General features: G+C 39.4%; 2 protein-coding genes across 11 annotated transcripts in view; both read left to right on the top strand.

The window, feature by feature from the left end:
- The window catches only part of CAMSAP2 (calmodulin regulated spectrin associated protein family member 2), an 83,595-nt gene extending 82,320 nt beyond the window's left edge, over positions 1-1,275 (top strand). For 3 of the 5 annotated variants that reach the window (XR_011727157.1, XM_071751001.1, XM_071751002.1), the window contains one exon: positions 1,083-1,275. Coding sequence is in view for 2 of the 5 variants with exons in the window: in XM_071751001.1 (XP_071607102.1) it covers positions 1,083-1,100 (18 nt within the window). In the remaining 3 variants the exon portion in view is untranslated. Of the gene's footprint in view, positions 1-501 lie in introns of all 5 variants that reach the window. The other 2 variants (XR_011727156.1, XR_011727160.1) reach the window with 2 other exon arrangements.
- A 1,174-nt stretch (positions 1,276-2,449) lies between these two features.
- Positions 2,450-27,108, top strand: WDR47 (WD repeat domain 47). 6 transcript variants are annotated; one of them, XM_071751007.1, is made up of 15 exons: positions 2,450-2,584; positions 8,788-8,954; positions 10,059-10,142; positions 10,681-10,765; positions 12,396-13,198; positions 14,767-14,890; positions 17,499-17,677; positions 17,797-18,054; positions 18,716-18,791; positions 19,992-20,149; positions 22,293-22,462; positions 23,376-23,546; positions 23,908-24,039; positions 24,850-25,068; positions 25,729-27,108. In XM_071751007.1, the coding sequence occupies exons 2-15, from the start codon at positions 8,797-8,799 to the stop codon at positions 25,869-25,871; spliced, it is 2,760 nt and encodes a 919-aa protein (XP_071607108.1). In that variant the 5' UTR covers positions 2,450-2,584; positions 8,788-8,796; the 3' UTR covers positions 25,872-27,108. The 6 variants fall into 6 exon arrangements, with proteins under 6 accessions (XP_071607108.1, XP_071607106.1, XP_071607107.1 ...); XM_071751005.1 differs by having other exon boundaries at positions 14,764-14,890; XM_071751006.1 differs by lacking the exon at positions 2,450-2,584 and adding an exon at positions 2,998-3,212 and having other exon boundaries at positions 14,764-14,890.
- Positions 27,109-27,158: the final 50 nt, after the last annotated feature.

Here is a 27,158-nt window from a genome sequence, read left to right as displayed (position 1 = left end):
AGTCACAAAATTACTATTTTCTTTTCTGAAATGTTCCAAGAAGAGACTGCAGTGCTGTCTTGCCACTGGTTAATGCAGAACTCTACTAATCCTGATTTTCAGGATCTCTAAATGTCACACCCAACAGCTTTGCTATTCACGGGCGTTACCTTCTTTGCAATAATAACCAGGGAGTTTGAAGCAACCTGAGACCATCTCAAAGACACCTTTCTATGCCTCAGTTAAAAAGTGTGGAACAACCAGTGATCAGGGTCTTCAGTCTGCCCTTTTCCAATAGGATGCTACCATGTATTCTCTCCAAATATTTAAGAGTATTATGATGACCTTCCCTAGAAGCTGTCATCAACTGATGCTGCCTCTTCTTCCATACCACTTCCTGAGAACAGCTACTTGGTTCTTGCAAGTAGAACCTATAAAAGTTTGCCATTTCCTTGTGAAAGGCCCAACATTCTGAGCAGGAAACAGAATAATTTTAAATTCAGAGTTTACTTTTCCTTTCAGGTCTGTAACTGGGGAATTTCTCTTTCATCCTGAAACTCTTGCCCTCCAGAGACAGTCTTGCAGATTGCATTTCAGACCTCCTATTGAAAACAAAGCTATTGCTGAAAAGATAGGTAAACCTCAATAACACCTTTGTGAAATCAATATTAAATTTAAGAGCTAGTGTATGTTTACCTAGTGTTTTGTAGATTTAAAAAAGTTTAAAATGGACTTTTTTATCCTAGTGTATGTTAAGCAAAGTTACACACGCAGCTTTCTTTAGACAATCTTGTTTTTCTGCATGCCCTCTACTTTATCATCAATTCTGTATATTGGGGAACAGTTTCAATTCCATAACTTACATTTTCTATCAATTGGTGCCTCCAAAGGCAACTAAGCAACAAGTGATAGCTTTATAGGAAAATGGAAGGATTTGGTGTTTTACTGCTGAATCAAGCTTCCTGGGATGCAGTGCTAAGACTGGAGCATTGCAGAGGGGAGCACCCAGTTCCACATTCCTTGCTCGTCCAGAGTCGCTGCTGTGAAGCCAGGTGGCACTCCTTGCTGGACAGCCTACAGGATATGTCTGTATTCCTTTTCAGAAAGAAGAGAGAGCATGACATTATGATTCCACTCTGCCCTTCAGCTGATCCTCAGCAAAACAGTTCACAAGCAGACTTGGACTTGCTGTAGTTCTAAACATTTTTAACCATGAGTGTGACAGAGAATTCAGTTCAGCTTCACTGAGCTCCCTGACAACCCTTCCTGGGCTGCTGATGCGTTATACATGCACATGTGCATAATTAAAAAAAAAATAATTTAAAACAGTTTGGTCTGTGGTACGTTCTTCATTAGAATATTGTCACCATCTCCATTTTGACAAGGCCTGCCAATGCTCTGCTGCATAAACCGGGGGGGGGAGGGAGAGAGAGGGGTTGTCCAAGTGCTCGCATTTTAATATATTTGCTGCATCTCATGCCACAGCTATCTCTAAACACAGAGGAAGCTTATCAACTGTTCACCATGATAATTCCTAGGTGCCCTAATCTTCTGACAGTCAGAAAAATGTGTTAATTGTAAACAAATTCCAAATGATATATAAATACATATCCGTAGAACATACGCATATCTGGACTTCTGTAAAGAACAGCCTGAAGAAGTGGAAGGCAGCAAAAACTCACGCTGCTCTCACTAATTACAAGTCTTGCCAACAGGCCGCATGAGCAGAGGGAACACTTTGGCGGCAGAGCGCGATGGCAGCTGCGCTGGCAATCTTCCGCAGCGGGGGAAGAAAGTGAATCTGCTCCGCATTTTTGAGGTGATTTTACTGGGGTACCTCAGAAGGTGTCTGAGCTCTCGGGTCGCGGCGCGTGCGCTGGGTGACAGCTTTCCGAGTGACAGCTTTCGGGCCAACCAACAGCTGCGGGCCAGCGCCCAGCACAGGGGGTTCCAGGCCGCCCCAAAGGCCTCTGAGGGCTGGGGCTCACAGCCCTTCGTCTGGGGACACCGCATTCCGCGTAAGCTACTCTCGCAGCACCCCTCCCCGCTGGAAAACCGCTCCCTGCCCATCTCCAACGAGACCACGGGAGCAGGGACCGGCTCCGCCCGCGGGGAAGGCGCCTGGGAAAGCGGCGGGCGGTGGCCGGTTGCGCCGCTCCCTCGGGACAGGCCCGGAGCCGCCGCGGAGTTTCGCGGAACGACGCCGGTGAGCCCGCACTTGCCTGAGCTGGCAGCTCCGGCCGCGCCGCGCCCCACCTCCTACGGTTATCTCAGCCTCGGGGCGCGGAAGAGGGGCGCGGCAGAACCCCGCCGGCCCCGCCGCTAACAAAGCGGGCCCCGCCCCGCCCGGCCACCACCACCATCTGTTCCTCCCGCCCCCGCCGCGCCGGTGACGCCCAGCCGGGCTGGCCTCGCCCGCCCCCTTTAGCTTTCATCTCAGGCAGCCGTGAGGGGAGGGACGTGGGGCAGTCTGCGGTGAGGGTGGGTGGCAGCCGCGTCGCGGAGAGAGACCCCGACAGCGGGCCCAGGTCCGCTCTGAGGGCTGCCGCCATCTTCCCCTCACGCCCAGCTGGTGACGGCGCGAACGGGCCGCCGGGCCCCTCAGGTGAGTGCGGGCGGGCGGGACGGAAGGCGGGGGGTCGCGCCTCGGAGGGGCTGAGAGTAACCCGACGGGAGTGGCCGGGCCCGGGACTGGCTGACCGCGCTTGGCGGAGGGGCAGGGGCTGCCGCTGCTGTGCTCTGAGATGGGCGCTGCCCGGCGGCCTCGTCGACCCTGGGCCGCCCCTTGGCGAGGTACCGCCCGCCTCCCCGCCCCGTTTCCAGTGTCCGGGCACGGTCGTGACTTGAGGGGACTGCTGCCGCTTTCCCCGCTGAGGGGAGCATCGCGCCGGCTGCCGGCGCGGCGACGACGCCCCACCGCCGCCGTCCCTTTGTTGTGGCGTCCGCAGGAGGCGGGCCGGGCCGGGCCGGGCCGGGCCGGGCCAGGCTGGCCGCGGTGGCCGTTGCGGTGTGTCTACGGGCCCCGGCCCGAGCGAGGCGCGGACGCTCGGTGTGCTCGGTGTCCGGGGCCGCTTCAAAGGAGCGTCGGCTCCTCTGCGGCCCTGTGTGCTGCCGGTGCTGAGCTGACATTCCCGAAACGCTCATGTAGTAATTGAAGAGTGCGGTTGTTCTGAACCCCGTCCCTAGCAGAGTTGGATTTCGTCTGGAATTGCACATGAGGAGGATTAGAGCAAGTGAGAGATTTTTAGTCAAATTGTATTAATTTCTAGTGTCCGTAGCTTGTTTGGGGTTTTTATTTTTCTGTACTCTGTTTTCACTCCAATATGGAAGTATTGCATATTTTAATGTCACCTTTTTGGCATTCATGGTGCAGAATGCTCAGGGTATAAAGCGTGTGCATCTTGTAAGGGATTGGTGAATCCAAGAGCTTTGCCTTTGAAGTATAGTGAGATAAGAATTATTGTTGTGGCTCTAAAGCAACAGCTGATCTGAGCAGGGTAAAATAATAGATTTATTAGAGGGCAAGCCAGTGAAAAATCTATATGAAAGAGTTTTCCGGCCGAGTTCAACTGCAAAATTTGCTGAAGGTCTTTCTGTGAAGGCCTGAGTATGTTCAACGTAGTTCATTTGAAATAATGAATGGGTGGTCTCTTAAGGTAAAATGGGTATGAGTGAGTTGCCCTAGCTGTTGTAGGAATCAGTCAGTTGTAAAAACAAAAAAACATTTTAATAAACTTTTTGATTCAGAATATCTGGAAGATGATTAAGAACATATCAGAAAAGGAGCCACTAGGTAGTGATCGGGCCCTGAGTCTTCCATGAGGTCTGTGTAGGTGGAACTCCCCTTGTACTCAGCACGGGTGAGGCCTCACAGTGAGCACTGTGTACAGTTCTGTGCCCCTCATGTAAAAAAGGACATGGAGGTGCTGGAGTGGGTCCAGAGGAGAGCAACAAGGCTGTGAAGGGATCAGGGGGAAAGCCTTACGAGGAGAGGCTGAGGGAGCTGGGGTTGTTTGGCCTGTAGGAAACTCGGGGGGGACCTTATCACTCTCTACAAATACCTGAAGGGAGGTTGTAGTCAGGTGGGGGTCGGGCTCTTCTCTCAGGAAATGAGTGACAGGACAAGAGGGCATGGCCTGAAGCTGTGTCAGGGGAGGCTTAGGTTGGATATTAGGAAGCACTTCATCACCAGAGGAGGGTGATCAGCCATTGGAATAGACTGCCCAGGGAAGTGGTGGAGTCACCATTCCTGGAGGTGCTTAAGGAAAGGCTGGATGTGGCACTTGATGCCATGATCTAGCCAGTGTAGGGGTGTTAGGCCATAGGTTGTACTTGATGATCTCAGAGGTCTTTTCCAGCCTCAGTAATTCTGTGAACTCCAGAATGGCCTCTGGGCATGCCAGAGAGTCACTGTGGGATGGATTAAAAGTCGAAATAACTTTATGCAAAACAGCCAGTTCTCTAAATATGTATTACTGCTTTGCATTCAGTTTTTCTGTAGTGTAGCTCACCAACATACTGAGCTTGTGGATATGCATTGCAGCTTTCATTGAAGTCAGTGAACTAAGCCTTTTAATGAGGCATTGCTTCACCTTTTAAATGTATCACGTTGCTGTCAGTATGACATGTAAGATTTGAACTATAGTATTTCTGTCTTGTATTTCTGAGTAGTTAGTTTATATTCTTTGCCCACTTTTGTGAATGCATGTTGCATACTATTGGTGAGTGATCTGTTCAAGATGATAAATAACATTGGGATAATGCTTGGTTTAGAATTTCACTATTTACTCGTTTTCTAGAATACTAAGCCTTACACTAAGTTTCTATCATGTGAACACATATACATTTTTAATTTCTTCAAAGAAAAACTACTTGGAAATGATTTTAGGTTTTAGGCATTTTCCTGCAATAATATATGTATATACATAAGTGTATATGTATAATTTTGAAAAAATAATTGTTGTCTCTGCTTGTAACACCACGGGAGGATTCTTACTGTTGGCATGCTCTTAGAACATGAATAAGGACAGTACAAGAATGAAACCTCTCTGGGAAATATAGGAGTAGGTAGTCTATGTTCCAAAGAGCTTATTTAAAAGGCATCTTGGTCATTTAAGCTACAGAGAAGATATGCCAGGCTTGTGGCAAGTAGTTTTGTGGAGTTTTTCTTGATGTATATTCATTAAGAGGAAAACAAATTTAAATATAGAGCTAGAGGAAGATAATAAAGGGGGAGGAGACAGGAGAAAGAAGGAAGGAGGGCAAGCTTGGAAAAGTACTGTTCTGAAAAGACTGGGTAAAATAAAGGTCATAACAAAAATGTGGTTGGTAGAAGGCACCTGAAATGCTAAGCTCTTGTATTCATTTACTGTCATTTATACCTCAAGCTAATGCTGTGCTTCAGTCGTTCTTGAGAATTAGTGCTTGCAGTGATCAGATTGTGACGTTATGTGCCATATGTGCTGGCAGACAGCAATATAGTGTGATGGACCAGAGATGGAGTTTGAGCTCTAATCTTGAGTTTCCCTGCTGTTCTTTGCCTTTTAATTATTATTATTTTTATTTATGCACACGCATACCACTGAATGTCAGAGAAATTGATGTATTTCATAGGGGGTGATGTGTAAGCCTATGTGTGTGTGTATATATATATATACATACATTTATATATATATATATATAATTTTGTAGGAGTATTAAAGGGCTGCTTATTGTTTTGGCAGCATGATGCTTATGAGAGATGTCTGAGGTCATCAGCCTGGAAAGCCATCAATTAAGTGAACATCTTCTCTAGTAGGTTTACTGTTCTTTTCTAGATATTTGTGTTGATCTGATAGCAAATGCACACTATTTTCATTATTACTGTATAAGCTTATCAGTGTAATTTATATCTTTTTCAGAAGTTAAGAATCCAAACTGTGTTTGGATATAACGTATTTTATATTTTTACATTAACAGGACCCCAAATGTGCTGTTACTGGTTCCATATCACATACGATTATGGAGGGTACCAACCCTCCTTATCCTGGTTTATATGGGCAATATAAATTAAGTAAATTAAGTGCTAGAATGGCAAAGGTTTTGTATTCAGGACAAGCCTGTTGTTTTAAACTTAAAAAACAGAAGACATGTCCTTGCAGATGCTAGATTTTACTTCATATAGTTGTACTGTTAAGCAAAGTACCAAGTATTGTGCTTGTTTTTTTCCATGAATAGAATATCTAAATATTTAATTTTAAGACAATCCTGAAGCTATCTAAGGTTTAGACTTGAGTCTGGCAGATCCAGTTGAAAAGAAAACTGGACTTTGGTGTATATCTCTTTGAAGGGAGTCTGAATTTTTTCTAGTGGTTTTCTGATAAGAAGTCTCAAAATAGCTTGGCCTAAGGTTTACTTAGGAAGTAAATTTAATTAATATAAAAACCACCAGTGCCATTAAACATAATAAAAGAGAAAAACAAATCTATTAGGTGTTGTTAGGAATTACAATTTATTTTTTTCCTTCAGTGTAAAAGGGTAGGGTTGAATTTTTTTCTGGAAACAAAACTTCATATCCAGTTGCAAAAAGGGGAAGTTGAAACAGTGCTAAAACGTACGGAGAAAGCAACTTTCTACAAATTCTGGTTTTCAGTTTGTGTCTGTCTGCTTTCTTTCCTTCAGTAAAGCTCTCTGCAAGCCAATATTTTTATTTTTTCCATGCTTTACTTGCCAAGAGCGGTCATTTGGTCTCTGGGTGTGTCTTCTATGAGACCTATCAAAATACTTGGTGGTTGGAGTCTTCTGTAACTAAAATGAGAATTAAACCCATTTTTAAAAAGAAGTAAGACCATTTTATCTGGCACAATTAAGTCTCTGTTGCTCCAAAATAAACTATGCTGCTATAATCAAACAGTTTCCTAGTCAAATGTTCTTGCAAAAACTTGGGGAAAAGTTGGCATACTACCATGGGGAAGATGGGAAACCTGGGGATTTAGGTGATGTACAAAAAAACCTCTTATTAATGCTTAAGTTTTTGTATCCCTTCAAGTTCATTAGCAATGGTTTATGATGATCATGGGAAGTTTCACTGAATATTTTCTTCTTCCCCTTTCCCTTAGTATATAAATAATTTGTTGTTAATAGTTTGAGTATCGTATTTTGATTTCTTGAACTTTATTTTTTATTTTTAAATTTTTTAAAATTATTGACAATATGAGGTAGATAAGTAGTTTATGGACTCCAGTTTTCCAAGGCTGAGGTGTCTGGAGGCTGTATCATTTTGTCAGCTTTTCTCAGGAGCTACATTACCCACAGCTGGTTCTATTTCAGCATTATAGCTGCTAGGTTTCAGCATGAGTAAATGGTTGTGTGAGGGAATTAAATAGTATTGTTGTTCCCCCTTTGAATTAAAATGGAGAGCAGATGGGGTAACTATAATCCATTGATGTGGACATCTTGCTCTCTGTGCTCATCTCCCTTTATCAATTTTTCTGACAGTTATTCCACTGTCTTTCCCCTTTTCTGGGGATATTGTCTCCTGGTGATGGTTCATCACTGATACTGGCTTCTTCTCTCTTCTTTGGTGCACTCTCAATCAATTTAAGTCGGGTTAAGACATTGCTACTGCCAAAAGCCAAAGCTCTGGCAGTTCTTTGTGTCAGCATTAGTGTCTTCACATCCACAGATGAATAACTTGCACCTGAGTGGTTTGGCTACCTGTACAGCTCTGTTGTGGGTGCCAAGAGGTGCGTGGGGCCATGTGGCTGAGTGTGGAGGTGAGAAGAGCCACTACGGTTTTTTTTAAGAGCTCCTAATGAGGCAGTGCTGCTTGACTTGGCTGTGTTACAGGGTTTCTCTCTGCACACCCAGTTTTCAGCAGATCTGCTTGGGAGCTGCAACTGTACAGTCTTTTTGTTGTTTGTTTGGGGGGAAAAAAATCAAACAAAAAAGCCCCAAACAAACCAAACGAAAATTGAACAGGTTCTACTTTAAGTCAGACTTAAGACTCATTCTTGCAAGAATTTTGTTGCCAAGCAGCTTGGACATGGTGTCTATGGGAGCTTTAAACAAGGTGGCTGCTGTCAGCCTGTGCCTTGGCCTGTCACTGACCCAGCTACACCTTCCCACTTTGCTGCTGCCTGGAGAGTTCATTAAACTGTTGAGCCATTTCATACCATGAGCTGGTGGAGAAGCTAACCCGGTGACAGAAGTGGTAACTGCTGAGGAACAGCCAGGAGCACACAGCTGGAGGCAGGGGCAGCACACAGCTAAGGTTTGCAACTTCAGAATCTTTGTAAAGCAAACAGACAGAAGGTCTTATGAAGGAAGGGTGAAAACCCCTGGCTTGGTTGTCATAACACTACTTCAAAAATAGAGTAGGGGGAGACTGTGTTTTTAGTGTGCTGTGCTTTTTGTATGCATTAGAAATGTTGAAGGTTATATGAAAGATCTGTAGGTAATGACATGGTAACTGACTCATTTTTATGCTCTTTGAACTTCCGTGTTTACACTTCAGAAAGGAAAATTTTACAAACTGCAGACCAGCAAGTACAGTGTTTTCACACTCTCGGAGGTTTGGTTTCTTGGTATATTTGTTTAAATGGGCACCTATATATGCATAGGACAGAAATAAAGATACAGATGCTTTGGTAGATCTTAATTGTGGCTTCAAAATCAATCTCTTAGTTTATTTCCTAATCTTGTCTATTTTTTGTAATGCTACAATATTCTGTCCTATGAAATTGTGTTCTATTATTCTTTTTTTGAGCCAGCTTGGTAAACAAACATAAAAAATGTTGATCATAATTAAAAATCTCACTTCCCTTTTAGGCTGCCATCATGACTGCTGAAGAAACAGTGAATGTGAAAGAAGCTGAAATAATTAAACTAATACTAGATTTTCTAAACTCAAGGAAACTTCATATCAGTATGCTGGCACTTGAGAAAGAAAGTGGGGTCATTAATGGCTTGTTTTCAGATGACATGCTTTTTCTGAGGTAGGACTTCTTTCTCTGGTGCTGGAACGCTGCATGCATGAAAACATAGAGTTGGACTGTGACTCAGTGGGCAGCCCCCACTGAGGTCTTCTGCCCTCCTCTTATTGTGATCCCAATTCTGTGGTCCAGCCCTACATTTTGTTCCATGTCTGAAGTTGATGACAGCCTTCTATGAGCCACTTGAGCTCACTGACTAGGCATCATTAATAGGTTGAGTTAGATTTTCTGTTTGCTTGTTTGTTTTAAGTTGGTTGTTTTTCTGGCATGATAACTGAAGTAGGAGTCTTAACAAATGCCAGTGGCACTACGGGGTGAGTCAGGGAAAGCACATGATCAGGAATAGGAAAGGAAAGCAAGATGTATTGGCATCAGTGATCTGTTATTTTCTGCTTGCCGTGTCACATGGAACTGAATATGTAGTTTTTTGACTTCTGAAATAATTAAAATAATTTGACAATAGTCTAATGTTAAGAACTAGGATGAGTGGAGTGGCTTCCAAAGCTTTTCCTCCAAAATGTAACTTGCCCATTCCTTACTGAGCTGGGCCTTTTATAGAGGGCTCTGTGTGCCATATGGGCATATGAAGAAATTGAATTGGTCCATCCATGCAGTCTTTCCTACTGGTCTTGGAGGTCTTGTGCCTGGCATAATTCCTGCCAAGCTGTTACTCTTAAGTTCTTAATACTCGAGCTCTGTGTTTTCCCACCCACTTTATAATATAGGCCCAGTAATATTTATACAAATAAAATTAATTAATTTTTAAGCTCACTTTCATTTTTAGGATGCATTCATTGAGATAATCTTACCTCAAGAGTATGAATAAATATATTATTTTAACTAAAAAATTACAGGTAAAGTGGGGCATGTGGGATCATTGTGTCCTTTTTGATGTGCCTTTAAAAGTAATTAATATTTGGCCTTCCAGTATGCAGTTAATTTTACAAAATATTGAAAACTTTTTTTGCTCTTATTATTAGTCACATCAGACAGCTGTCATTTGTGCCTGGCATTAACTTTTCAACGCAGGTTGATCACTTGTGTATTTACTTAACAAAAAATCTTCTTGTCCAGTGAAATTAAAGGAATGACTGTTTCTTTTACTAGGCAATTGATTCTTGATGGTCAGTGGGATGAGGTTCTTCAGTTTATTCAGCCTCTTGAATGTATGGAAAAATTCGACAAGAAAAGGTAAAATAGAATGTATGTCAGATTTCAATTATTCTGAGTTGTGGGAAGTACATGAATGTCTAAATACTGTGCATTGAAACAATAGCTCTGAGTTTTTCACCTTTGTTTTTTCTAATCTAAATTTCCTAGTATCTGCATATGTTTTTTAATTTAATCTATGAAAAATATGTACACACTACAAGTAATGAATTTTCATATGCCATACACTTCAGTAATATGGTGCACGTTGTACTGTCTTTTTTATAGTTGGCTGCTCTATCATATTTCTATTCAAGAGTATGATTGCTATGTTATTTTTCTTATTAGCCTTCCAATATTTTAATGTAGTATTTCTGAAAGTAATAACTGAAAAAGGCATTTCCTGTTGAAAAATTTCTTTGTGGTTACCAGTTTGTTAACATTTGAGAGCAGAGTTCCTTGGCATTGCAATTTTTATGCCTAACTCAAAAATTTGCTGTAAAATACCCTGCTTGTCTCAAAAAGAATATTTAGCTACTGGATCAAGATATATAATAAGTATTTAATTTCTCCCTGGCAGATTTCGATACATTATAATGAAGCAGAAGTTCTTGGAAGCCTTGTGTGTAAACAATGCCATGTCAGCAGAAGATGAGCCTCAGCATGTAAGAATTGTATTTGGTTGGGGATTTTTTTATTTTATTTTTTTTTCAGGAAGCTCTTGAGATATTCTGCCTAAAGGCAGAGTGGAAACTCCCAGCACTGAATTCATAAATTTTAGTTGTTACCCAAATGATTTAATAAATAATGGAAATAATAACTGGTCTCCTTTGGAAAGGAGTGTGGCTCTCAGGTCTCAAGAAGTGATTATACAAGGGTTACTTGAAACTTAGTAGTGACCATATGTTGTGTTTCTGGTCATGATCCTGAGATTTGCTTTAGGCCATTATGGTAAAGTACAGGGCTCTTTTTTTTTTTTTTTCCCAAAAGTGTTGTGAAGGAAGCTTTAGAATCACAGAAATTTATTATCCTAGTCAGGAACAGATGAAATATTTCAGTTTGAATTAATCTAATTTCTGTTGCTTTTAGAGAGAAATGACACAACCGTTTTCTTTGGAGAGAACAGATGTGTTCTGCTCACAAAGGGCTGATTGACTTAAATGTGCAAAAAGCAGGAGTTATCAACTTAGGTTTTCAATATGAAAAGCCATTAACTCAAACTGGCAATGAAAGTGTGCAAATTGTGAAATTATTTGTAGTTTGTAGTTATGTTAATAATACAGGAATACCAAATTTGTAACACAAAAATGTTGTGAGATTGAAAAAGAAGAATGCCTGTAATTTTATGACAACTTATTTCATTTTCCAAACTGAACTGAGTTTAATTCTATGTCACATTACACATACATTGTACTTCAGGGTCTTCTCATGACAAGGGTAGAGAAAGCTAAAAGTAAGCCTGCCTTTACAGTTGTAAAGGGAGGATGTATTATTCCTCTAGTCATTCAAGCTGTATACTTTTACTAGATAGCAACAGAGGGAAAAAACCAGAATTACAGCCTTTTGTTTTTGTTGTTGTGAATGTTACCAAATGTGTTGGCATGCACTGGGCGAAAGGCTGCTGGGTAACATGGTTAAGTTAGGGGTTTTATAATTTCTTAAATCTCTAACTAAAAATCTGAAGTTGCAGCTGTTTATTATGGTTGTTGGGTTTTAGCTATCATGAAGTCCTCTATTCGTTTGGAGGTCTTACCTTCTGAAAACTTTTTGAACTTTAGTAAAATTTTTGAATGGAGAGCAGAAAATCTCAATGTAAAAAGTAACAAAAAGTAACAAAGAAGGTGCTGATCACTGGATGTTGGAGAAAGCCTTTTATACAAGCCTTTTATACCTAATGCCAGTAGCTTTTTAGAGACATAAGGGAAAGTCATTTAGCAGACTTAAGAGTATGGAAGTAACCTTCTGTGCTGCAATAGAATTGAAACTGTTTAGCTACAGATTTAAAATACTAAGCCTATCAAGCCTGAAGTGACATGAAAAAATTCTGTAGATCTGTGGAAAATGGGATTTTGTGAAGTCAAAACATCCACGAATTTGGCTCTGTTGTAAATGTAGTTGTAACTACATTTGCATTGGCAATTTTGGACTCTATTTTGGATACTAGTTTAATTAAAATATTAACAGTAAAAGTAACAAAGGAGTGATAGCAGAGAAATTCTGGTACTGCCTGTTCTTCAGTTAACTGTTTTATTGTAGAAAGAGGTGTAGAATAAACTAATTTTAATATTTCTGTAGCTGGAGTTTACAATGAGGGAGGCTGTACAGTGCCTACATGCTTTGGAAGAATATTGTCCCTCTAAGGAAGACTACAGTAAACTCTGCTTGCTGCTGACACTGCCTCGCCTGACCAACCACGCAGAATTCAAGGACTGGAATCCCAGCACTGCACGAGTTCACTGCTTTGAAGAAGCCTGTGTCATGGTGGCAGAGTTTATTCCTGCTGATAGGAAACTGAGTGAGGCTGGCTTCAAAGCAAGTAACAATCGTCTGTTTCAGCTTGTAATGAAAGGATTGCTTTATGAATGTTGTGTGGAATTCTGTCAGAGTAAAGCAACGGGAGAAGAAATCACAGAAAGTGAAGTGTTGCTGGGCATTGATCTCTTGTGTGGCAACGGGTGTGATGACTTGGATCTTAGCTTACTATCATGGCTGCAGAATCTGCCAGCCACTGTGTTTTCTTGTGCTTTTGAGCAGAAAATGCTTAATATTCATGTCGATAAACTCCTCAAGCCTACAAAAGCTGCGTATGCTGATCTTTTGACACCTCTTATCAGCAAACTTTCTCCTTATCCATCATCCCCCATGAGACGGCCTCAGTCAGCAGATGCTTACATGACCCGCTCCTTAAACCCTGCCCTGGATGGGCTGTCATGTGGATTAACAAATCACGATAAGAGAGTCACAGACCTTGGGACCAAAACTTCTCCAATGTCACACTCCTTTGCTAATTTCCATTACCCAGGAGTACAGAATCTCAGCCGAAGCCTCATGCTTGAGAATACTGAGTGTCACAGCATTTTTGAAGAGTCACCTGAGCGGTAAGGGCAACTATAGCTTTGGTTTTACCTGGGATTGTGTTGTTTTCATGTTACTGGCTGCTTACCTGCATTTGAACCTAACTGTAATACTGAAATGTAATTTGATTGTTTAAATTCTGTTGTAATTAAAACTGTATACGAGGCATTTTCCTTACACTTTTATGGTCGAAGGAGATTTTTGTATTTGGTCTTGAGCCTTGTGGATACAGTCTGGATTTTCTTAAAGTTGAAATCCTAGCACAGAGCACAAGTGTGCTCTGATTATCTAATAAGAGTATAGCTAAGATTTGTATTCAGTATTATTGAATAAATTGTCTCCATTTATTTATCTGGAGAAAGTGGAACACCTGTAACTCCCTCTTATTTCCCTATCCTATTCCATCCTCAAGTGTCTGTAAATTTTGGTCCTAACACTGTCAGTGATGAAGTATACTTCAAAAATTTACATATAGAAATAGTCCCAATGAAGTCACTGGAAATTACAATGTAATGTCACTGTAGTGTTTCTCCATCACTTAAATTATTACAGTAGTAGTCCAGCTTAAATATTTACATACGTTTTCCAAACTGAAGCTGAATAAGGTGGCTGAATACATTATGGGGTTTTTATACTGAACTTGGAGATAATTGGGTTATGGTGGCAGTGAATGTTATTAAGAACTTGGTTTAATGCAGTGTAGACTGCAAAAATGACTTCTGCCCTAAGAACTAAAGCCTGTGTCAAACTTTGCAGTTTTTACCTTCTTAGAGAACAGTGGTAACCAGGAGAAATTATATTTGTCAATTAAGAACTTAACATCATGGTTTTGCTTGACCTTTATTTTGATGAACAGTCCTGACCCTTTCTAAATGTCATATCCAGGCTACTCTAGAAAGCATCTGACAGCTTTTTTTAATTTTTTTTTTGCTCTGGAAGAACCAGATGAGTAACTAGCACTGCACTTGGGTGCACTGGCCAGCAGAGGACATTTTTAGGGCTTTGGTGTTCCATCCTGGCCCTGCAGTTGGTGACAATGTTAGTTTTGCCTTACAGCAACATTCTGTATCTTGTGTTAAGATAAAGAGCAGCTGTAAGTAAACTCAAGAAAAAAGGAAACAAACACCATCATGCTGATGTCATTTCACCAATGATAATGGAACTTTTTACAGTGTACGGCTTGATACATTATCTTAAATCATATATTGAAAACTTGGTTTACTCCAAATAATCCACCTTAAGTCTTTGGGTTAACCAGCCTCTTCACAACTGGAGTTTTTGTGGATATCTTAAATCTTGGAACTATCCCTTGTATTACATTTTTACAAAGTGTACTAATAAAATGTTCAGTCTTTTTTGAAAATGTGGGAACAAAGCACACTGACTGTCTCTGCTTTTTTTTGTTAGGAGTTTTATTTTGTTTAGTGTAACCCACTGCATGTGGGCTTTTTTTTTCTAAGCAATATCTGCTGTTTTATGTGTCTTAAGTAGATTGCACACTTGTGTTACCAGATTTTACTTTGCCTACCAGGGGATTTTATACTATTAATTTTTCTCAATCATCTCTTCTTTTCTATGTTGCTGCAAGAAGTGATACTCCTGTGGAGCCACAGCATCCTATCAGCAGTGAGACTTTGTGCCAGAGTTCAGTTCAAGAAAATGAACCACTTAATGGAGCACAGAGTCAGGGATCAGCCAAACAAGAAAAAAATGAGGTAGTGATTGTTTGTTTAAAAATTATGAACCCCTTTGAGCTGTGTTCTGATGACTTCATAATGATTTGCTTTTGTGTTGAGAACTTCATGACAATGGACTGCTCTGAATCTTGTTTTTACTATAGTGAAAATACCATACTGCATCTTCTGTAAGAAGTTACTCTTTTTTCTCCCCATTGTACAGAATTCTATTGTCACTTAAGTGTGTAATGCCACTGCTCATTGTCCTTCTCATGCCAGCAATGCTGCAAAACTGTTGTGTGTGCCCTAAAAAAATAAAACACTTTGCAGTACTCAAAGCCATCAGTGTCAGATTAACAATGCTTAAGAATCTCTGTGTTATAGTGAGGAATCTGGGATGTAGCCTCCAATTTATGGTGTTAACATCAAGTGTCATAGGCCATTTTACATTCTTTTCTGTCTAGAACACAGAGAAACTGGATGTGTAAATGTGTCCTTGCAATACAGAATCCAATAGCATAACTTTTTTGTGATCCATCTTTGAAGGCTTATGCCTTGACTATACTTTTTTTCCTTTTCATTCCTTAACAGCAATATTGGGAAAATGAAATAATAGTTCAATATGGAACAGCAAAAACAGTTACCTAGTCTATTCCTTTCCACAGTTTTAAATACTTCTCTCTTAATTCAGTGAGGATTAATAACATTGAGTGTGCAGTCTGTTTTGTTTGCAGAGTCCAGTTTGTGACTGGATTTGTGATGTAAACTTTGCCTTGACTTATGGCATGTACATGGAACTGAAAACCAGCCTAGTCTTGGCAGGGGCTGTGTTCTTATAGACCCTGGATACCTCAGTGAGGCAGCGGGGGCCTCTTGGAAGATTAAAAAGGTCATCAGACTTGGGGACTTCACTCCCTTCAGGAACTTTGCTGAGTACCTTCTCTGCTGCAATGATGTTGCATGTGCACATTTGGAGTAAGGAAAGAGCTTTGGTCAATATACAGCAGAGCAGGATTCAAAAGGCAAAAAATCAGATACAGAATTTGTAGGAGAGAATGAAAACTGGAGGTGCTGTGCTGTAGGTGAAGATTTTGGCCAGGCTGCTACACAAAAGTAGAAAAGAATGTTGTACCCATTCCAGTTTCACCTTGTTTCATTTTGTACATTGTAGTGGTATAGATTAGATGTTAATTTGTGTAATAATAACACACAGTCCAAAGATGAAAGAATTGAATCCAACTATCCAGCTGCAACAAATAAGTATGAATCATGTGAGTCATGAAAACAAATACAGACAAGATTATACATGTTGCCTAAAAGGATTCTAACATAGTGACTAACACAGTGAATGTTAGTTCATGTGTTTGAAGCACATAGACTGAGTGCCCTCTGGACTTCTGAAGATAAACTTCTGAGTTTCTAAATTGCAAGGAAAGGCTCAGGAAACATAAGTTGGTTAACTTTTGACAAATTGAACGGTGCTAAGAAACTAACTAAACCAACAAATTGCTGTGTTGGAGAGCACAAAATCCATAATGCAAGTATTTTTATTTAGAAGAAATGCAAAGGCTCATGGTTATGAAGAAAGGTCCTCTGCATGAATTGTCTGAACTAGCACAAGTTTATAAAAGTGTACTTATACAGCTTAGAATTGCTAGATGATAAGTATGTCCCCTTTGAGAAAAAAAATAATAATCAGCAGGTTTTGTTTGTTTGTTTTCCTTTAACTACTTTTTTTCCTTACTATTTTTAAAATATGCAGTTAAGGTTTTTATTTTCTCTAGGAAATACATAGCACTTCAGTGTTGATGTTTTGGCTTTGGACTAAAGTGCTTTTGGTTTTTTTGTAGGACATTTGTTTTTAACTTGTCCTCAACTGTGGAGGAAAGGACAAGGGGCAATGGTTTAAAACTTGAAGAGGGGAGATTTAGATTAGATATTAATTGGAAATTAGGGTGTTAAGACTCTGGAACAGGTTCCTCAGGGAACTTGTGGATGCCCCCTCTGTGGAAGTGTTCAAGACCAGGCTGGATGGGTCCTTGAGCAACCTGATCCTAGTGGTTGGTGTCCCTGCCCATGGCAGGGGGGTTGGATCTAGAGAATCTTGAAGGTTCCTTCTAACCCTTGCCATTCTGTGAACTGTTAATGATGGTAGTTTGGAACTAATGGCACAGAAAGTGAGGATCAGGGAATGCAGAAGCAATGAGTCCTGAGGAGATGGCAGTGTAGGAAGCTAAAGATAGTATATAAAAAGGAAGGGACTGAGAAAAGAAGCTCAAGTATTGGTTGTAGCAGATAATATTACTTTGTAGTGAAAATATTATTTGGAATGTAGCTTACATTTCTTTTCTGATATTTATTTTAAGCTTCCAGCCACCTTTTTGTTTTGATCTTAATACTTTGGAAATTTTGTAGGAGTTTCCTGAATTGTGGCAGAACTAATTCAACAGTGAATGGCATAGGCTGGCAGTGATTTTGTTTGTTTAAATGTAAATTGTATCTGGTTTTAAGGAAGAATTAAAGCATTGCTCCTCAGATAATCTGCTGGCCTTTTGATGTCTATGTTGAAATGACAAATCAGGAAGTGAATATTTAAGTACTGCGATTCACTATTTAATTTTCATTGGTAATTCTCCTTTGTTTATAGCTTCGTGATTCTACAGAGCAATTTCAGGAATATTACAGACAAAGACTGCGTTATCAGCAACACTTAGAACAGAAAGAGCAGCAAAGACAGTTGTACCAACAAATGTTGTTGGAAGGAGGTGTAAATCAAGAAGATGGAGCTGACCAGCAACAGAATCTTACTGAACAGTTTCTTAACAGGTTGGGGGGATTGTTAATTCTCCCTTCACCCATTCCTATCACTCCTAAAGCTCTCATAATAACCTGATTTAGTGGTTTGTTTGTTTTTGCTTTTTTTTTTCCTTGTCATTTGTTATTAGATCTATCCAGAAACTGGGAGAATTAAATATAGGTATGGACAGTCTTGGAAATGATGTGCAAACGCTAAGCCAGCAGTGTAATGGGAGCAAAGGGAATGCACCAACCAATCCAGCAAGCAACTTTACATCCCCACCTTCAGATGGGAGCCAGAGGGTAACAACTGATAGCCCAAACGTTAACACAAGCACTCCTCGAAAGCGTGGATCACTTAATCAGATTCCCTTTCCTGAAGAGTCACCTGTACAGGGGAATCAAATGTAAGTTATTGGAGACTGTTCAGAACTGAGATATCCTTCTGTTAGCACTGTGGGAGTAGCTGTTTGTATTTCATCTTAGTTATCAAATTAATTTGTCATTAAATGTATTTAGCTCATGATCAGTTTCCTATATATTTTTATAGGGGTTATAAAATCGTTTTTTGATAGGACACATTAAAAATAGTAGTTATTCGTTATAGTTGACATTTAATGCTTATTTTTTACTTCAGACTTTTTATTCCGTCTTATATGTATAGTTCTTGTTTTCTTTGTGTTCTATTAAGTTTTTAAATGTTCTTTTTATGAAATACAAATTGGAGAGAGGGGTGAGGGCAGAGTGGTAACTGAATTTCTTCTGTTAACTAAAGGTAGTGTGGGCCTTAAAGCAACAACGATTTTTCCATGTGTGTCTGTATATCTCTATTTACATATGTGTCATGGGATGAAAAACAGATATTTTTAACTTGCATTCATTTGTTCAGTGCCTGAAGTTGCTGCAAAAATGGCAATTCCTTATAAAACAGTAGTATGATAAAGAATCAGACACATATAGCACTTGACCGTATGAATTAATATGTTCTGAGAATAACTGAAACAAATCTGTCCCTGCTCTTCTCCTTTTCTGCCTTGTGAATTTAAACTCTTCACCAAATCAAAATAGTGCATCAGAACATGCTGTCACTCAGCCACAGTTGGAAGATTCCTCAGGGAATTTAAGTAGGACAAGAGGTGATGAGGTGAGTCATTGTCCTTTACAATGTATGTTTTTGCAAGATGCAGTGTTTAATGCTGAGTGTGTGACACTTCTCATTGTTAATAGACATTTAGCACAAATTTTGGTTGATTCAGTATCTATAGAATCATAGAACCATTGACACTGGAAGGGACATCTGGAGACAGAATCCAAATCCATGGTTCAAAGAAAGGTCAATGAGAGCAGGCTGATTGGGGCTGGGTCCAATTGGGTTTTCAGCATCTCCAAGAATGGAGACTCCACAACCTCTGTGGACAGCCTGTTCTAATGACCCTCAGTTTTTTTTAAAATGACAAAAGTTTAAGTGGAATTTCCTGTACTTCAGTTTGTCAGTTGTCTCTTGCCATTTCACTGGATACCACCAAGAAGAGTCTTGTTCCATCTTCTTTACTCTTCTTATTAGGTATTTATATACACTGAGATTTACACACACACCTCCACACACCCTGAAATGCTTTTCGTATCTCAAGGCCAAACAGTCCCAGCTCTCTCCCCTTTTCCTTGTACAACAGAGATTCCAATGGGGTATCTTTTACAACCATTGCTTTGTGTTTTCCAGGCTGAGAATTTGATAGTTGGACTCCAGGCATGATGGGCTGACTTTAGGGAAATAACGTTACAATAAATACATTCCAAAATTTATTCATCAGATAAATAAAACCAAAAATTTTATAAGGGAGTCATTAAGTTGTCAGAAAGATGATGTAATAAAGTTTAACATAATTTAATAACCTGGTATTATCTGCAGGGTGAAAAGCTGATTCTTATGTTTAGTATTATATTTGATCTATGAACTGTGTTTATGGCTTCTACTGTTTTGAGCTTAAATGCAGCTTTGTTCCCTTTGCAAATTTCACACGGATCAAGTGTGTTTACACAGAAGTAAACTGTAATATCATGACTCTGAGATGGGCTGTTTAGTGGAACAAAAGCTGTTGGAGCCAGGAGGTAGAATGAGAAATATTAATCTAATGCCAGCTGTAGAAGTGAGTTGAAGAAAAGAACTTCCTGAAGTATTCTGTTCCCTTGATCTGGAGTGGACATTGTTTTTCAAATTGCAATTTGTAAATCTGCTGCTACTTTGGTGCAGTAGTTTTACATTATTCTTCAGAACAGTCACATCTCTTCTAAATGTTCAGTTTTGTGCTGAAGAAACTAATTTAACTCTTATCCTTCTGTACAGGATGACAAATCAAAAAAGCAGTTCATTTGCATTAATACTCTAGAAGACACCCAAGCTGTCAGAGCTGTAGCCTTTCATCCCAGCGGGAGTTTATATGCTGTTGGCTCCAACTCTAAAACTTTGAGGGTGTGTGCCTATCCAGAAGTAATTGACCCAAGGTAAGAAAGCTTGTCTAAATTTCCTTTTTTGTATCATAGCACTTCTTTCTCCTGTGACTACTGATATCTATACATTTAATACCTTTATTTTGTTCTTGTAAATAGTGCAATGCTCTCATAGACACCTGAACTGCCAAACAAAAATAACTTGTTTGTGGGGTACTTTTTTTTTTTTTTTTTTGCTCTCTTCCAATTCTGACAAGTTGCATTGCCACAAACTGCATTGTTCCATGTAGGAATGTGACTTTTGACTCAGCAGGTCAGCTTTTCTGGGTTTGCTGTGATGGCTTCTGGTTTTGGTATTCTAGCTGTAACAGCAGGAGAAAGCAGCATGTGTCAGTTTCCCAGCCAGCACAACTTTGGCTTCATATGAGATGCAGTTTTCTGCAAGAGGACAGACTTAGCAGTAGAGAAATATCTTCTCCAATGTTTACAGTAAAATTTGCTAAAGTATGTCTGTTAGCCCACTATTATTATTAATATTGTTTTCCTGATAGTAGTTTTCCTGTCAAGGAACCAAAGTATTTGTAGCTTATTGTGCATCTTGTCTGTTTTCACACACACCCTTTTTTTTTTTTTTTTTTTTTTTTTTTAAATAGGAGGGGAAAATGTTTGCGTTTTTTTTACATCTGGATGTAAATATTCCCATCTCAATAACTATTGCCTTCTCTCTGCTTCAGTTACATTATTTTCTTGGACCAGGAAGAAAGTGCAGGCATCTAAAACTTTAAAACTTCAGAAGGAGCTATAGGTACAGGACTTTATCTGGGACATCTTTTCAGTTTAGGACTCGTGTTCAGGCTTCCAGAGTGTTCAAAAAGTAATCTGTTTTTTTAAATTTTCCTCCTTAAATATAGTCAGTGAGGTAGCCTTTGAAGTTGGATTACAAAATATTTATTGGCAATCTATGAAACAAGAAGTAGCTGATTTCTCTGACACCCAACTCAAGCAGACTTTCCGGGCTTGAGGCCTGAACAACATGCTCTTGACTTGTAAACAGTACAGAACATTTTCAGTGGAACAGACACTTCTTTTTTACTAACAGTGGTCTGCCATGTGTAAAGCTGATGTAGTTTGAGGTAAAAGAATGTATGGTATGTTTGGATGGCTGTGACATACTCACCATATATAGTGGTGAATGTGTCTTGCACAGGCTGCTGTATTACATTTTCTAGTAGATGAGTGAAGCTTTAAGAGTCACCTTGTTCAATAAGAATAACACACAGCTTATATTGAGGAACGTGTGATTTTCTTTCTTTCTTGGCACGTTTTTATTGTTATTTATTTAGAGGCCTAAGAGGAGACAGTACTTGACTTAGGGCAGCATTTTTCTGTCTTCCCATGAAGTCAATGGAAGCATTTTTCTTGATCTTCTTTAAGTGCTTGAGTCCCTCTTAACACTGATAACAAGGATGGATAGAAAACTATTTTCTGGCTAAAACAGAAAGCCTCAGGGGTTATTGTTGCACTTCTACCAGGCACAACAACAGCTTCAAGCACGAGTCCCAGTCATGTCATTATGTTACACTAAACACAATCCCGATTTAGGGGTTATGTCTGGCGGGTGGGAAGCTGGCAGAGAAACACCTTCCTGCACACATGCACACAGGTTAGACAGGATTCTGCTTTGTTCTTTCAGGAATTGGTATCTTGGTTTAGTTCCAGACCCAGGCTTTAGCCATGCTACCTGCCCTGGCTGCTACCAGAGATAGTGTGTGCCTTCTGAGCTTTCTTGGCTACTGTAGCTTTACTAAACTTAAGCATGTACAAAAAGTGGCTTCAGGATTGAGATGTTGAAGTATATAGGATGTAGAGAAAAATCTTAGGCCTCTGGGGATAAAGTTTCACTGTACGTAGCTAATACTGACTGTATTTTATCTGTATCAACCCATTATAGGTGAGGGAGCTGTGTGAATTCTTTTGCATGTCCAATGACAGATACAATGGGAACGTGAGGGAAAAAACAAGAAAATAGAATGGAGAAGATACTTTTGTCTTAGATTACATGTGTATGCTTCAGTGCTAGCAGTCATAATAAGTATTTCATGTCACCAAAAATAATAGTGAAACAGTATTTTCATTTTAGGATACATTGTTTCCTTACAAATAAAAGTAAAATGTATATTTCTTTTTCTTTTCCCAGTGCTTATAATGCTCCTAAACAACCTGTAGTTCGCTTCAAAAGGAACAAGCATCATAAAGGATCAATCTACTGTGTAGCCTGGAGTCCCTGTGGACAGCTGTTAGCTACTGGTTCTAATGATAAATATGTGAAAGTACTGCCTTTTAATGCAGAAACTTGTAATGCAACAGGTAGTGTGTGTGTTTGTTTAGTTTAAATAATTTATTTCCATTTATTTGTCCAATATATTTGGCAAAGCCATTCAAATTATATTGTTTATGTAGTTAATATTTTTTGTTGTTGTTATTTTTATTATAATACATTGATTATCTTAGTCTCTTTTCCCTTTCAGCATCACTGTAGTCTCTGTCCAGCAAAAAGCCACCAAGGGTTAGGTTTTATCTTCTGTTTTGTTTGCTTGCATTTTGGTTTTGTATTGCAACTCTCTCTGGTATTGTACTGTCAGATAATGTTGAACAACCAGATGTTCTTCTTAACTCTCAATAGCAATTTATTTCTACTTCCAGTTCCTCTTTTTCTCACCTAGTTCTGTCATCTTCTCCCCCATCTTAGAAGGCTTTTCTCCTTCATGGAGAACATGAAGGAGACATGAAGGAGAACAACATGTTGTTTTCCATGCCCAAGCCTCCAATATGCTGAATATGGCTCTCTTCTGTTTTGAACTTGGGATGTGTTGTCCTGTGTGGTTCAGTGTTCTCAATGAACCTTCCCTCCTGGCAGAGAAAGCCTTTTTAGTTTATAAAAAGAAACAAATGTATTTCATAAGCATTTTGGCTGGAATTGGCCATGAAGGTGGATGGTCTGTGTGTCTCTTGCACACATTATGAACTGCAGGAAGGTTAAGCAACATTTAATAAAAATGAGATTCTTACAAATTTTATTTGAGCTGTAGTAACTGAAACAGTGTCTTGTATGGGAAGTGCAAAACATTTATACTTGGTTGTATACCTGCCTTTTCCTAAAATTCTCTGCTTTATCACTTTGTAATGGTAACTTTGTAGCTGCTTTAGAGATTGCAGGACTAATGGTGATAAATGAAGTATGCCTCATTTTGTTCCTCCACTGTTTTAAACATTATCTTAGGACCAGATTTGGAGTTCAGCATGCATGATGGGACAATCAGAGACCTTGCTTTTATGGAAGGCCCAGAAAGTGGTGGTGCTATTTTAATAAGTGCTGGAGCAGGGGACTGCAATATTTATACAACAGATTGTCAGCGAGGACAAGGCCTGCATGCTCTAAGTGGTCACACTGGTATGTGTGTTGTTGCCTCTCTCTTGCACTCCTCAAGTTTTTGGCTTTTGGGGTATTTTTAATGTCTTTGTGGTTTTCTTCCTAGCAGGACTTTTTCTCTCCAAATTTCTCAGGATTTGGGTGGGTGGTGTTTGTTTTTAAATACATTGGTTGTTAATTTAATGGATAGAATGCATCATTCTCTGGAATGAAGTATGAAAAGTTTGGTATTGCCTTGCCCTGCTGGCATTTTAGATCATGCAAGATGCAGGTTTTCCACAGGACTGTTAAATCTCTAAACATGAAAATACAATTAAAACTGTAATATTTCATTATTTGATTAATGATCTTTAATCAAATTAAGAAGCCTTCTTGTTCACAGGTCATATTTTAGCACTTTATACATGGAGTGGCTGGATGATTGCCTCTGGATCCCAGGACAAAACTGTAAGATTCTGGGATTTGAGAGTGCCAAGCTGTGTACGTGTTGTGGGAACAACATTTCATGGAACAGGTAAGATTTGCTGTCCTACTTCTGATCATTCTTGCATAAAAATGTAGTTTAAAGATGCCTCGTATAGAGTGAATGTGTAAGGGGGAGGTATGTCACAGAGTGGAGGCTTGGCTTGGAAAGAGAAGTTGTGAGGGTATCTTTACCAGTGTGTTGTATTTTGTGGTGGTTTGTTTGGGTTTTTGTTTGGTTGGGGGGTTTTGTTGTTTTTTAAACAGTAACATTTGGCTAGATCCACCTTGTCATTTTTTTCCAGCAGACACTTTCATGTACCTAAAAATAAAGCAAGATACTGTTTCAGAATCAAAGGGATGTGAAGGAGCAGACACTTGCAGGTCATCAACATACTTTATAGATACCTGCAAAAGGATTCTTGAGAACCACTTGAGTTCAGATTTGTTTCTTGAAACCTTTTTTCAGGGCAATAAATTGGAATCAGGGTAAATTTCTTGCATTGTTCTACATTATTTCATAACAAGTGACTTTCTTTCCTGTGATGAAACCCATACTTTTTCTCATCAGGTTCTGGTACCATCCCTGCTTAACTTACAGCTTCAGAGTTTTAAGGGCTAAGACAGGAAATTTTTCTTACTGTAAGATAAAAATCATAGAATCATAGAATTAGCTGGGTTGGAAGGGACCTCAGAGATCATCAAGTCCAACCCTTAATAGATGTGTTCACCTCAATTTTAAGGCCAGCATTTGGTATTCTTATTTGTTTGGTTGTTTTTTGTTTTTTTTTTTAAAGTTGGCTGTTTGCAGAAATGTACATAAATGTAATGTGTGCTTGTTGGGATTTATTTTCTCCTGTAGGAAGTGCTGTAGCCTCAGTAGCTGTTGATCCAAGTGGTCGTCTCCTGGCTACAGGGCAGGAGGACTCCAGCTGCATGCTGTACGACATCCGGGGAGGCCGGATGGTGCAGAGCTATCACCCTCACTCCAGTGATGTTCGGTCTGTTCGCTTCTCTCCTGGGGCACACTACTTGCTCACAGGATCATATGATATGAAAATAAAGGTGACAGACTTGCAAGGTAATGTATTTCAAAGGCTACTAGGTTAATGTTCAGTTTGTTGTGTTTAATATCGAATTTGTAACAGAACTTCGTTCAAAGATCAGGTTTTTGTTTAAAAGGGGGAAAATCGTAGAGCTTTGAAGGGTTTGAAATTCATATAATCTTTTGTGTTTCTGTTCACAATTACCCAGTTGTGTTAAGAATATTGGCTATGAACTCTATCTTGTTGGGGGAGAATGGCCAGGTTATGATAAAAGAATTAACACCATTGCCTGATGAAATGACCATTGCTTCCAGGAAGCATTCAGAAAACTGACCCCTTAAAAAAAAAATATACTAATTGTGCTGCTTGTTTTTCTTGGGAAGAGCTAAGAAGAGGGAAGGTATTGGGTGTATCTAATCAATTAGATTTTCTTGGGCCATTACGTTTTAATCACATTGTTTAATAATTCTGAATATCTGTATTGTAAAGTTACACTGTCCAGTGTAACCAAAGCACATCATGGGCTTTGTGTTACGCTCTGTATGTGTTTGAGAGATGGTGGTGGTGTGTCAAGTATGATTCATAAAGTGAAATACATTAATATATTAAACCAAAACAAACAGGAAAAAAAAAAAAAAAAAGAGATGGGATATAAAGTAATGAAATGACTAATGATTTATATTGTTCTCCTTTAGGGGACCTCACAAAGCAGCTGCCTCTTATGGTGGTAGGAGAGCACAAGGACAAAGTTATTCAGTGCAGATGGCACACACAAGATCTTTCCTTCTTGTCATCTTCTGCAGACAGAACTGTAACCCTCTGGACCTACAATGGCTAGAGTGCAGACAAAGGCAACCTATGCAGCTAAAGCACAGAGACCTGAGACTACAGAACTGTAAAAACTAATCATTAGGCATTGAGAGAGCAGCTGTCGGGCAGGAGAATGTCATATCAAGAGGAGGGGCACTTGTCACAGATTTTTTCTGGTTTCTAGGAGGTCTTGGTGTTCTTAGTAAATTATTTTGCAGTGCTTTCAGTCTTCCATGTGAACTCATGCTGCTGTGACCTGGTGTAGTCTTGTTGCCAAAGTCTGAGGAGAACTCTTATGTTGTTGATGTGCACTCCAAGTAACATGAATGATGTGTTTACAGTTTGGTATTAATTGCATTCCTTGATCTTTGCCTCAATAAGAATTTTATATAGAAGCTTAAGTTGAACAACATTTTTATCAAACCTCTATGTAACTAGTTACACACATGCACATAGAAGATAAATTACTTCCCACTGTTTTTTCAGATTTATTAATCACTTCTCAGTGAGAGGTCAAATTTTAACATCTCCAGTTTCAATTTTTTAGTAATAAATTCTGAACTTTAAAGGTGACTGGGCAGAAACTACATCTTGATTATGGGCTGTTATTGTAATGTGGAGTTTTTTCTTTGCATCTAAACTGGGAGAAATGTTGCTGTTTTTACTACATGACATTGTTTTGAACAAACTAACATGTTGGGATGGAGAGAAGTAAGACTTTTTTTTTCCTCTAGAAACATACAATATTTTACTTTTTGAGTGCAACAGAATACCTCTGTGTATAATGTACTGTAGAAAAGGGTGAATTGGCAGCAGGGTGTCACAGTAAGCTTAATGGCTATCAGTTTTTCAAGTAAAAGGGATACCATTAATGCTGTAAGAGAAACCAGCATGGCTTAAAATGCTGTGTCTGCATGATAATTTAAGAATTAAATTGTTTAAATTCCCAGTTCAGAAGCTTATCTGAATTTTATTTCTTGCACTGTTTATGTATGGGAAATTTCAGTTTTATTTCTACAAGACTTTAGATTCTAATGTTTATGTATTGTTATTTTCATATTGTACAGTTCCTTTTACTTTTTAAAATATAAACCTTAAACATTAGGTTATTTATTTATTTGAACTGCAGTTAGGTTTGGGATTCTTTTGGTTTCTAAGTTATATGTGCACTGTAGCAAGCATTTCTAATTATCGTATAAAAGTAGAAAGGTAACTATAGAAGTGTATCTGTGCTATAATCTCAATAAAGACCTCCAACACCTGCAGCTCTCTCATTCCTTACTTTGGATTCTCAGTTGATATTTCCTCCATGCAA

The sequence above is a fragment of the Heliangelus exortis genome, chromosome 8, assembly GCF_036169615.1.
Source record: "Heliangelus exortis chromosome 8, bHelExo1.hap1, whole genome shotgun sequence".
NCBI classification, from domain to species: domain Eukaryota; kingdom Metazoa; phylum Chordata; class Aves; order Apodiformes; family Trochilidae; genus Heliangelus; species Heliangelus exortis.
Note: the sequence above shows the minus strand (reverse complement) of the source record. Positions and strands in the feature narration are given on the sequence as shown.